Source organism: Notothenia rossii, assembly GCF_949606895.1.
Source record: "Notothenia rossii genome assembly, chromosome: 4".
NCBI lineage: Eukaryota > Metazoa > Chordata > Actinopteri > Perciformes > Nototheniidae > Notothenia > Notothenia rossii.
In genome coordinates, this window is record NC_136902.1 from 90,937,067 (window position 1) to 90,949,619 (window position 12,553).

Sequence of the window (12,553 nt, forward strand, 5' to 3'; positions counted from 1 at the left end):
ATAGATAGTGGAATCCTCCATTTACACTGATTCCCAGTTATGCGTAGGCGTTGAGCACACACACACGGCCAAGGTCAGAGCGATCTCCTTTTCTCAATAACTCTTTGTCTCCAACAGTGTGCACCTGGCTTTTGCAACATTCATAATGCCAGCTAAAACTTTCTTCTATGACTTTTCCCTTCGTTTCGTATCTAACCCATCAGAACCTGGGATTAGTGATTGTGTCTATTTATTTTATAGTCATAGCAATCTCTTGAGCACAATAAGCATATCATGTAATAATAAGAATCAGTCTTGTAATGTTATATACAAATAGACTCCACAAAGGGCACTGTTTCCAGGAAATACACATTTAAAATGTAAAAAGGTTATCACACATTCATTCTCCAATGAAGCCATTATATCAACATCACACTCCGTCGAATGAAATACATTTCATCAACAGTGTAGAACTTTTTTACACAGCTGCCTTCTTTGCTTTAGCTAATCCTGCTGCTATACCCGACATGAAGCGCCTCTCCTGATGGACTCTTTTATCTTTCTCCATTTGACTTTTCATCTCCTCCAGTTTTTTGATCTTCTCCGTGTCTCCCTTCTCATTCATCTTCTTAATCAGGGTGTCCAGGTGCACCTGAGTGGACATTGAATGCACCTTCAGGGCGGTCTCATCCAGTTTGAACACATGTCCAAAATACTCTTTCAGCCACTGATCTTTTTCCTCCTGAAGTTCTTCTATGTTCTCCTGAAGAGTTTCCAAGAGGCTCACTTTCTTCTCACTTTCTTCTTGACCCTTTTCATACATGTCTTTCATCTCTTGTATGGTCTTCTTAACTTTCCGTGTCTTGCTCACATATTTCCAGGGTGTTTTCTGATGAGTTGGATTGCTGCACTCACCCTCACATTTAGTGCATTGCTTTTCTTTCACGTGTTTGGATACGTGACACTTCCTAGTGCACACGGTGCAGTAGAGCTCCTTCTTATGACCTGGTACTTTACACTTTTTGTTGCATTCAGTGCATTTGTGTTGCAGGACCTCGCAGTGCTCTGGATACCAGGCCAGGGTGCATGGATGGTGACAGTTTTCCTGACAGACTTCACAGCAGACAGCTCCTCCATAGTTTAACCCCAACGCCCACCATCTTCTCTCACTGATCGCTTCTTTACATTTGAAGACCTCATTAACTTCTACCTCCAAGTCCTTGTTATCTGTCATGTCTTGTTCGTGTTTCTTCAGGGCTTCATGAGTCTGTTGGATCACTTCCTGTTTCTGGTCAATGAACTCAATCCTCTCTTGCAGGTTGTGGAAACAGGCTGTCAGTCTGATCCGTGCATTCAGCACTGCCACTGTCTTTGTCAGGTCCTGAGGTTTGGTGCTTTTCAGAAAATCTGCAAATTGACTGATCTGCTCCTCTGTTGAGTCCCAGGCATTCTTCAGAGCAAGCTCATTTTTCTTATTTCTCTGTGTTTTCTGTGCGTTATTAAAAAGGAAATGAAAAGGCTGATCATCCTCGTCTTTTGCGCACATTATATGCGCATCTTTCAGAGCGTCTAGAACAGGGGTCGGCAACCCCTGGCACGCGTGCCAGCATTGGCACGCGGCACCGTAACCAGTGGCACACTAGGAATAAGTGGAATAAGTGTGCAAAATATTTAAATTGTATTTTCGGATCCTGAACGAGACCGCCGCCAGAGCGCGTCTCCCCGTTTCCTGCAGAAGGAAGCCGTGCACGCAACGCAGCCCCGCTCTCTTTATCTCCAGGTGACTTTCTGCCGCTTTCCTCCGTGGTGCAGTGCTGATCGTTTCACCACGGAGGAAAGCACTTCACTAATTGCAGTACCCATAAGGAGCTGTACAAATGCCGCAGTTTTTGCGTGGCTGTGTATTTAGTTGAAAGCCCAGTGGCGATCAGCTCATTTCTCATCGAAATAATATGCTACAAAGGGGCGGACTGGCCATCTGTGTGTTGAACTTTCCTGTCGGCTCCCAGACCGTAGTCGAGGAGGGCAGAAGCAACAAGCTTCAGGTTCAATAACCCACTTTAGAGAGAGGCGAGCTCTTCTTGGGAGGCCGTTGCATTTATTTAGCTGTTCTTCTGTTTCACAAAATACATCACAGACCTCTGTTTTTCTGCTTCCTCGTTTCACTTCCAGAAACATACACACGTTCCCTCACTGTCGCTGTACCATCCACACACACACATGCACAAGCCACACCCCTCTCTCTCTCTCTTAAAAGGGACGCAGCGAGGCTCCCCCGCCCTCCTGCTGATAGTTGACGAGCGTCAAGCTCCTCAACCCCCCCCCCCCAACATTGATAATTCTCGATCGTTGGCACGCTGATCATTTTTTTTTTTTTTTAAATGGCACTTCATATCAAAAAGGTTGCCGACCCCTGGTCTAGAACATTATCAGGGCTGAAGAAGTGTGAGTTTGTGATGAGGGTTACGATGCTTCTCTCGATGTCTTTCCCAAACAGAGACACCACTGAATCAAAGACGTACTTCAGGCGGTCACTCAGTCGACAGTCTGTACATTTATGATTGGTCGAGACTAGATGGAGAGAACCGTGGTTTAGACTTTGGTCTCTCTGGTTGGTGCACAGACTCAGACAAAGTCTCTTGGCAACACGATCTCCAATCAGCATTCGGCCGGCCTGTGAAGGTCCCTCCCTACTGTAGTCACGCTATCCTACGTAATTTGTTTTGCTGAAGCTTCTACAATAGATAGTGGAATCCTCCATTTACACTGATTCCCAGTTATGCGTAGGCGTTGAGCACACACACACGGCCAAGGTCAGAGCGATCTCCTTTTCTCAATAACTCTTTGTCTCCTACAGTGTGCACCTGGCTTTTGCAACATTCATAATGCCAGCTAAAACTTTCTTCTATGACTTTTCCCTTCGTTTCATATCTAACCCATCAGAACCTGGGATTAGTGATTGTGTCTATTTATTTTATAGTCATAGCAATCTCATGAGCACAATAAGCATATCATGTAATAATAAGAATCAGTCTTGTAATGTTATATCCAAATAGACTCCACAAAGGGCACTGTTTCCACGAAATACACATTTAAAATGTAAAAAGGTTGTCACACATTCATTCTCCAATGAAGCCATTATATCAACATCACACTCCGTCGAATGAAATACATTTCATCAACAGTGTAGAACTTTTTTACACAGCTGCCTTCTTTGCTTTAGCTAATCCTGCTGCTATACCCGACATGAAGCGCCTCTCCTGATGGACTCTTTTATCTTTCTCCATTTTACTTTTCATCTCCTCCAGTTTATTGACCTTCTCCGTGTCTCCCTTCTCTTTCATCTTCTTAATCAGGAAGTCCAGGTGCACCTGAGTGGACATTGAATGCACCTTCAGGGCGGTCTCATCCAGTTTGAACACATGTCCGAAAGACTCTTCCAGCCACTGGTCTTTTTCCTCCTGAAGCTCTTCTATGTACTTCTGAAGAGTTTCCAAGAGGCTCACTTTCTTCTCATTTTCTTCTTTACCCTTTTCAAACATGTCTTTCATCTCTTGTATGGTCTTCTTAACTTTCCGTGTCTTGCTCACATATTTCCAGGGTGTTTTCTTATGAGTGGGATTGCTGCACTCACCCTCACATTCAGTGCATTGCTTTTCTTTCACGTGTTTGGATACGTGACACTTCTCAGTGCACACGGTGCAGTAGAGCTCCTTCTTATGACCTGGTACTTTACACTTTATCTTGCATTCAGTGCATTTGTATTGCAGGACCTCGCAGTGTGCTGGATACCAGGCCAGGGTGCAGGGATGGTGACAGTTTTCCTGACAGACTTCACAGCAGACAGCTCCTCCAAAGTTTAACCCCAATGCCCACCATCTTCTCTCACTGATCGCTTCTTTACATTTGAAGACCTCATCAACCTCTACCTCAAAGTCCTTGTTATCTGTCATGTCTTGTACGTGTTTCTTCAGGGCTTCATGAGTCTGTTGGATCACTTCCTGTTTCTGCTCAATAAACTCAATCCTCTCTTGCAGGTTGTGGATACAGGCTGTCAGTCCGATCCGTGCATTCAGCACTGCCACTGTCTTTGTCAGGTCCTGAGGTTTGGTGCTTTTCAGAAAATCTGCAAATTCACTGATCTGCTCCTTTGTTGAGTCCCAGGCATACTTCAGAGCAAGCTCATTTTTCTTAGTTTTCTGTGTTTTCTGGGCGTTATTAAAAAGGAAATGAACAGGCTGATCATCCTCGTCTTTTGCGCACATGATATGCACATCTTTCAGAGCGTCTAGAACATTATCAGAGCTGAAGAAGTGTGAGTTTGTGATGAGGGCTACGATGCTTCTCTCGATGTCTTTCCCAAACAGAGACACCACTGAATCAAAGACGTACTTCAGGCGGTCAGTCAGTCGACAGTCTGTTGCTTTCACCACCAGACACACTGCATCGATCTCATGAACTCCGTCCCTGGAGCGGAACAAGTCCAAAAGTCTTTCGCTGACGAGGACATCTTGTTCAGTTCCTTCTGTATGTCCAAATCCAGGCGTATCAATGATGGTCAGAGAGAAGGGCAGAGATTTATCTTCAAATCCAAAGAACTCGTACACCGTCACGTCTGAAGTCTGACTTTCCGACTGACTTTTCTTCTCGTCCTGTACGATCTGATACCAGACATCTTGTTTGAACTCCACTCCCATGGCGTAGTTGATCAGAGAATTGATCAGAGTGGATTTTCCTGAGCCTGTCTCGCCCACAAGCAAGATGGTTTTGTTTATCCTTGTTGGATCTTTCTCACCAAGAGTCAGTTTTCTTATTGTGCCAATTTTCTCAGGTTTTATTATCAGTTGGTAGACGGAGGGAGGTCCTGATTGCATCAGAACTTTCTTGTAGTTGATGTTGTCATATTTGGATGAGGTGTTCCTGTATACAAAAGGAAAGAGATTAGCTCAAAAGCTACTGAATGTTATTAACTTAAAGGGGACCTATAATTCAAAAGGCACTTTTTGGTGTCTATTATACATGAATATGTGTCCCCGGTGTGTCAGGGAACTCACAAAGTGTCAGAAAATAAAACCCTCTCTCTTTTTCTCCGTACCCACATCTCTAAAAAAAAAAAAAACGGAGATGCAAACGAGCAGATCCAGGATTTGGATCCTATGACCTCATTGGCGACATGTGGCACACGTGACACGTCCCGACCTATCGTCTCTGTATACAGTCGTCTAGCTGAATCCCCCCTCGCAGCTGTGTGTCTGTGTATTCAGCAAGATGTCTGCTGGAGGCTTAGAGTAAAGTTATTATATAATACATATAATGGCACTGTTCAAGCGGTAAACACTTAAGAAAGAACATGTCAAGCTATGTGCTGTATCAGAAAAAATGCACGGCGTGTTTTGGGAGTAATATGCTCTGTGTTTACATTAGCAAGCATGCTAACACTCAGAGCTAACCATGGAGCTAACGCTGTACTGGAGAGAATATGTGTAGGTAAGGTAAGGTACGTTTATTTGTATAGCACATTTCAGACGCAGAGGCAATTCAAAGTGCTTTACATGATTATTAACACATGACAGTAGAACAGAGAGGAACACAATAAATAAACATAATGGAATAACATTTTTATAAAAACAATGTATTAATGAGATATAAAATTGTTTAAAAACGACATTGTAAATACGGTTGGTGCTAAAACAAGTTAAAAGGCTTCTGGGTAATGTGATATATTTATTTAAATGTCACCTTATATATTCATGTGTGTTAAATTTGAAGGGACAAAATACATTTTTCCTATTTAAATATAGAGAGGTTTTTCATATATTCCTGAAACGATGTCCCATTTTTAGTAATAATAAATTAACGCAATAGTCTTTTTCTTCCACTTTTATGTGTAATCAAAAGGGTGTTTTTTTTTGGCTATTTGTGAGTGGGTATAATACAATTGACCTTTGGCTTCTGCCTTGCAGTTCCCAGACATCTGGAGAGGCCTTGAGTCTCTAGCTTCCTCTGTTAATTGCAAAAACCAGTATTGATTCAACTGAAGGGAGATTTGCCTCAGATATAATGCCGTTAAAGTCTTGTTAAATTAATGATTCATTTCCTATAGACCCCAAAAGAGGCTTTGAGAATTAGGTCACACAGTTGACGAGACCATAGTCCTTTTTTCTCATTTTTAAATGTGTTCGTTCCAGAAGGCTAACTTTGGAGTGGAGGGGAAGTTCAGAGATGGCCTTAGGGTATGGGAACAGTTAATCTTTGTTAGTTAACTGATCCTAAGGAGGTCATGGGACGATGACGTTTGGATATTTACAAGTAGGGCTTTCATAAAGAAAAACATGTGACTGTTGTGTGATAAGCTGCAGGATAGGATGTGGGTGCGTTAAAGATGTTAAAGGGGAATGAGTGTGTGTTCTGTCAGAGAGTCCTCTGTCTGTAAGATTATACTACTCCAAATCATTGATTGGGGACTGCCTGAGGGCAGAGGGACAGAAACACAACACACACACACACACACACACACACACACACACACACACACACACACACACACACACACACACACACACACACACACACACACACACACACACACACACACACACACACACACACACACACACACACACACACACACACACACACACACACACACACACACACACACACACACACACACACACACACACACAGAACACTGCCAACTCACTGGCTAGCTCGCTCAGAAGTGAACTCGCCAATAACAAATAGCTAGGGAGGAGCAAGCGATAAAACTCCTCCCTACCTGTGTATAAATGTTGTGATGATTTTGTTGCTCGGCGCTCATGTTTTTTCTGGCCGTTCCTGAGAAGTGTCTCACGCGGTGGTAGAACCTGAGCCCGGAGTACTCTGCATTTTGAAGCTGCTGTTGCGGAGTGCTTCGTGATTAGGTGATGTATTGTATCTTTTACCATTCAAAATATTATTGTTTAACACTTATCCTGGTTGCTTTGAATCTTTCCTCTGTTAATCTGACCCATTCATAAAGGAACGTGCGGGACAAAGGTTCTGCCCCAACAGTAAGCAGCTGTAAAAAGTAGTGTGTTTAGGCTCGACTTAAAAGAACTCAGCGTTGGTGAAGACCTCAGGTTTTCTGGAAGTTTATTCCATTTGTGGGGAGCATAAAAACTAAAAGCAGCTTTGGCGTGTTTGGTTCTGAGCCGGGGAACAAGGAGTAAGCCCGCCCCAGATGATCTCAGAGCTCTGGGGGGCTTGTAACAGGGCAACATGTCAGACATTGTGGTGCTGAGAGACGGGAGTCGGAGGCGGGGTATCGAAGGTACAAGCTAGACTTTTATTAAGCATCTGCAAACACATGTAAACACTTCAAGCCCGGGAAGCGAAGACCGGCGGAAACAGGAAGTCCGGCTCACTCAAATGTCCGTGCAGAACAATACCCCAACCCATAGATCCGCGGGTGAATAATTCATCAATTTTTTCTTTTTCTTCGGCGTGAGAGGACGCTGGCGCTGACTGTTCGCCGCTTCTCTGTCCGAAAATCTCGTCTTTCTTTGTGTTAATCTAAGAATTTCTGACCACTTTCTACTGCTATAGATTGCTAACTATTCTGTGGCTTTTGTGTTCTGATCTGGACATATTTGTTACACCCGATTGCCATTTTTGACGGACGCTTTGGTTCTCTACCCTGCTACACCTACCTGCTAACGCTGCTCCATCCATCAAATAACCAGCCCCATTCTTCGTCCTGCCCCTCCCCGTGGGCCCTGAATCTGGTTCTTTAAACCTCCCGCTCCTGCCGGTCCCCCCATCTGCTGTAAAGGACAGCCTGCAACTGACCTCTCATCCTGTCTGACGGCTGCCAACAGCTCCACTTTCAGCGCCGCTGATCTACAACCATAGCCAGCGCTGTGCTAACGCTAGCATCCTACCGCGGCACTACGATGTTACGATACTCTGTCTCCCAACTTTTTAATCTCAATAACTTTTCTGCGCTTCGTCTAAGCTTGTCTATCATCAATTGCCTCGGGCTTCTACGCAGACCGAGGTATGTCCATAGAGGTTCCAAACGCAGATTTGTTTACTCCCAGTCCGGAAAATCATCCATAACATCTATCTGGTCAACTAACCACCATGTCCCACAACTGTCATGTCATCTGAGCGCACTTATTACTCCATATTATACACCCACCACTGGTCCGTTACAATCCCAGCTGTACCGAAAACCTGGAGTGGATTCCACTGCCCTTTTCTCAGAGCTGGTCCAAATTCCTGGAGTGGATTCCACCGCCCTCTGCTCAGAGCTGGCCCAAATGCCTGGAGTGGATTCCACCGCCCTCAACCACCAAAAACTGATAATAACACACTTCCTTCCACCTCCTCTCCGCTCCTCCCCCCCATCTCACATTCCTCCCCGCACTGTCAACCTGGACAACCTCTCACCTCTTCAGCCTGTGACCATACCACGCCCCTCCCACTCAACTAATATTGCCCTCCTTAACATCCGATCACTCCACAAGAAAGCCCTCATCCTCCATGAACTAATCTTGGAAAAATCCCTTGATTTCCTTCTGCTTACCGAAACCTGGCAACAGCCCGATGACTTCTTCTCCCTCAACCAAACATCCCCCCCTGGCTTTAAATACATCACTAAACCCCGCCCCTCCCGCCGTGGTGGCGGCCTTGCTGTAATCCACAATCAGAACATCCAGATCACAGAACTAACCCTCCCCTCAGTATCATCCTTTGAATTCATTGCCTTCAAAGCCCCTCCCTCACTGACAGTCATCCTCATCTACCGGCCTCCTAAACCTCATCCCTCCTTCCTCTCCGATTTCACTGAGTTCCTCACACTTGCCTCATCCCTGTCTCAACGTCTGTTACTACTTGGTGACCTCAACATTCACATTGACTCACCCACCTGCAAGCTGGCATCCGAATTCACAACCCTACTGGACAATTTCTCTATCACCCAACATGTCACCTTCCCCACCCATGACAAAGGACACATTCTTGATCTCGTCTGCTCTACCAACCTCCCAGTGATTGACCTCCACCCTTGCCCATTTCCCCTCTCCGACCACAAACTCATACTATTCACCATTGCCTCCCCCACCCGAAACCCCTGCCCACCCAGAAACATCACCTTCCGTAATCTACACTCCATTGACCATAACCATCTCTCTGAACTGCTATCGTCTAATCTCCCCCTGGACGCAACCCTCAGCTCACCTGACGATCTGCTCAACCACCTCAACTCCACCCTACTCACCTCCCTCAACACTTTAGCCCCCCTCAAAAATAAAACTGTTACTTTCAAGACCTCCTCACCCTGGTTCACACCCGCACTGCGAGGCCGCCAACTTGAACGTATTTCAAAGAAATCATCCCTTACAGTCCATTACATAAGCTACAAACTCCATCTCAATGCATTCAGAGATGCTCTTATTGCTGCTAAATCTGCCTACCTCTCCAATATCTTCACTGACCCCTCCCGTAACCCCAGGACTCTCTTCTCCACAGTTAACAAGCTCTTCAAACCCTGTGCTGATAACCTCCCTACTTCTACTTCCGCTACTTGCAGCTCATTCCTCCAGTTTTTCGCAGACAAAATTAACGCCATTAACCACTCCTTCTCAGCTCCATCTGATATACAAGCATCTCCCCCAACCTCCACCGCTACCATTTCTCCCCCCATCTCCCTTGACCTCCTGACTCCTCCTCCCCAGCGCCGCCTTTCCCAGTTCAACCTCGTTACCCCACTTGAAATACTCCATCTGATCGGTTCCTCAAATCCCACAACCTGCTCCCTTGACCCTCTACCCACTCCTCTCCTGAAGTCCTGCCTCCCCGTCCTATGCCCCTATCTTGCTAACCTTTTCAACTCCTCACTGTCCCATGGAACCGTCCCCTCTGCCTTCAAAACTGCTGCCGTTACTCCAATCCTCAAAAAACCTGGTCTTGATCCCTCCTCCCTCACTAATTACCGCCCCATCTCCAACCTACCATTCCTCTCAAAAACTCTTGAACGCATTGTAGCCAATCAAATTCACTGCCATCTCCAAACCAACCAGCTTTATGAACCCCTTCAGTCTGGATTTCGTCCTCAGCACATAGAAACTGCACTCGTCAAAGTCCTCAATGACCTCCTCACCTCTGCTGACACTGGTTCCCTCAATATTCTCATCCTCCTCGACCTGAGTGCAGCCTTCAAATCCGTGAGCCACAACATCCTGCTCACCCGACTCAGGGACATTGGTATTGAAGGTATTGCACTCAGACGGCTCCAGTCCTACCTCAGTGAACGATCCCACTTCATCTCCCTCCCCAACCACTCCTCTGCCACAGCCTCAGTCACCCAAGGCGTTCCTCAAGGATCAGTACTTGGACCCCTCCTCTTCATCATTTACATCCTGCCCCTCGGTCAGATACTCCGCCACTTCAACCTGGACTTCCACTGCTATGCTGATGACACTCAGATCTACCTCAGCACCAAATCCCTCCATAACCCACCCCTTACCCACATCGATTCCTGTCTGACAGCTATTAAAACTTGGATGCAACATAACCTCCTCAAACTGAGCAGCAACCAAACAGAACTCCTCCTAATTGGCTCCAAATCCACCCTCAGCAAGGTCACTAACATAACACTCACCATCGATGGCACCATTGTTTCCCCCTCCAATCAGGCACGCAACCTTGGCGTAATCTTTGACCCCACCCTCTCCCTCGAACCTCACATCCGCCAAACAGTCAAAACCTCATTTTAAAACCTCCGCAATATTGCAAAAATCCTACCGTCTCTCACCCGCCCCGCAGCCGAACGACTAATCCATGCCTTCATTTCCTCCCGCCTTGACTACTGCAACACACTTCTTTACGGCATCAGCACTACATCCCTCAACAGACTCCAACGGGTTCAAAATGCAGCTGCACGTCTCCTCATGCATACCAAATCATGGCATCACATCAGCCCAGTCCTCAAAGACCTCCACTGGCTTCCTGTCTCCCATCACATCAACTACAAAGTTCTGGTCCTCACCTACAAAGCACTCCACCATCTGGCCCCCCCTTATCTCACAAACCTTCTCACTCCTTATCAACCCCCACGGTCCCTCAGATCCACCGCAGCCGGACTCCTATCAATTCCCACATCCACACTCTGCAGCTTTGGGGACAGAGCCTTCTCAGTGGCAGCTCCTAGGCTCTGGAATTCCCTCCCCCAAGATCTCCGTGACTCTGAGTCCCTCAGTCTTTCAGTCCCGCCTCAAAACACATCTTTTCAACTCTGTCTACCCATAAGCCCCCCTCCTCTCAATCAATTTCCTCTTGACTGCCTTTTTATTTATTTTACTATACTTACTTGTTTGCCTGTCCTTGTTTGTCTACCCTCCCTCATATTGTAAAGCGTCTTTGAGTTGTGAAAAGCGCTATATAAATAAAATGCATTATTATTATTATTATTATAATGTCAATAACCACACAAGCCCCCCCAGTATTCACCCATAGTCAAAATCCTCGTGCCTTGGAGGAAGTACCACCCGACCACGCCGCGTACGGACCACAGGGGCCGAGGAGGGCGGGGCCGCAGGCGAGGGCAGGGGCGCCAACGAGGGCGAGAGCATCCCCAGAGGGGGCGGGGGCGGGCCATGGGAGGGCGGCCCCGACGTGGGGGCAGAGCCGACCCCAACGGCCTGGAAACGTCCACGTGAGCAGGCTTAATCCGATCAACGTACACAGTCTCAGGCCTGCCACCAATGTCCACCACCAGGCTCTTGTCCCAATGACGTATGACCCTGAACGGACCGTCGTAAGGGGGCCGCAGGGGACCGCGGTGGGCGTCGTGGCGAATAAAAATGAAATCCGCCGACCGTAATCCGGGGGACACCCGGAAAGCTGGGTTACTGTGCTGCGACGTGGGGAAGGGCGCGAATGTCCCGGCGGTCTCCAGCAGGGAGGAGAGCTGCCCGGCCGCAGACCAGGGCACAGTGGCGGTGGGAATGAATTCCCCGGGGACCCGTAGCGTCTGGCCATAGACAAGCTCCGCCAACGAGGACTGCAGGTCTTCTTAGGGGGCACATCTGAGGCCGAGCATAACCCACAGGAGCTTATCCACCCAGTGGCCGTCGGTCAAGCCGGCACGCAGTGACGCCTTCATGGTCCGGTGAAACCGCTCACACAATCCGTTAGCCTGGGGGTGATATGCGGTGGTGCGGTGCAGTTTGACCCCCAAACCCACAGCAACAGCGTTCCACAGCTCCGAGGTGAACTGAGAACCGCGTTCAGAGGAGAGGTCAGACTGGGTCCCAAAGCGCGCAACCCACGTCCCGATGAAAGCGCGGGCGACGTCGGAAGCTGACGTCGAGGCGAGGGGAACGGCCTCGGGCCAGCGGGTCGTCCTGTTTACCATCGTAACAGGGCAACATGTCAGACATTGTGGGAAGCGGACCCACAAAGTCGACATTGACATGGTCAAACCTCCTCTCAGGAACCGCAAAAAGTTCAAAAGGGGCCCTAGTATGGCGGTGGACTTTGGCCCGTTGAAAGGCCACAGTAGTTATATGCATTCCGCATTCGTCTCATT

General features: G+C 47.2%; 1 protein-coding gene across 1 annotated transcript in view; it reads right to left on the reverse strand.

The window, feature by feature from the left end:
• Positions 1–2,326: 2,326 nt before the first annotated feature.
• Positions 2,327–12,553, reverse strand: part of LOC307036162 (uncharacterized protein) — a 69,382-nt gene continuing 59,155 nt past the window's right edge. Inside the window, exon 4 of the mRNA XM_079676237.1 lies at positions 2,327–4,899. Within this exon, the coding sequence (XP_079532363.1) occupies positions 3,177–4,899 (1,723 nt within the window). The 3' untranslated portion in view covers positions 2,327–3,176. The remainder of the gene's footprint in view (positions 4,900–12,553) is intronic.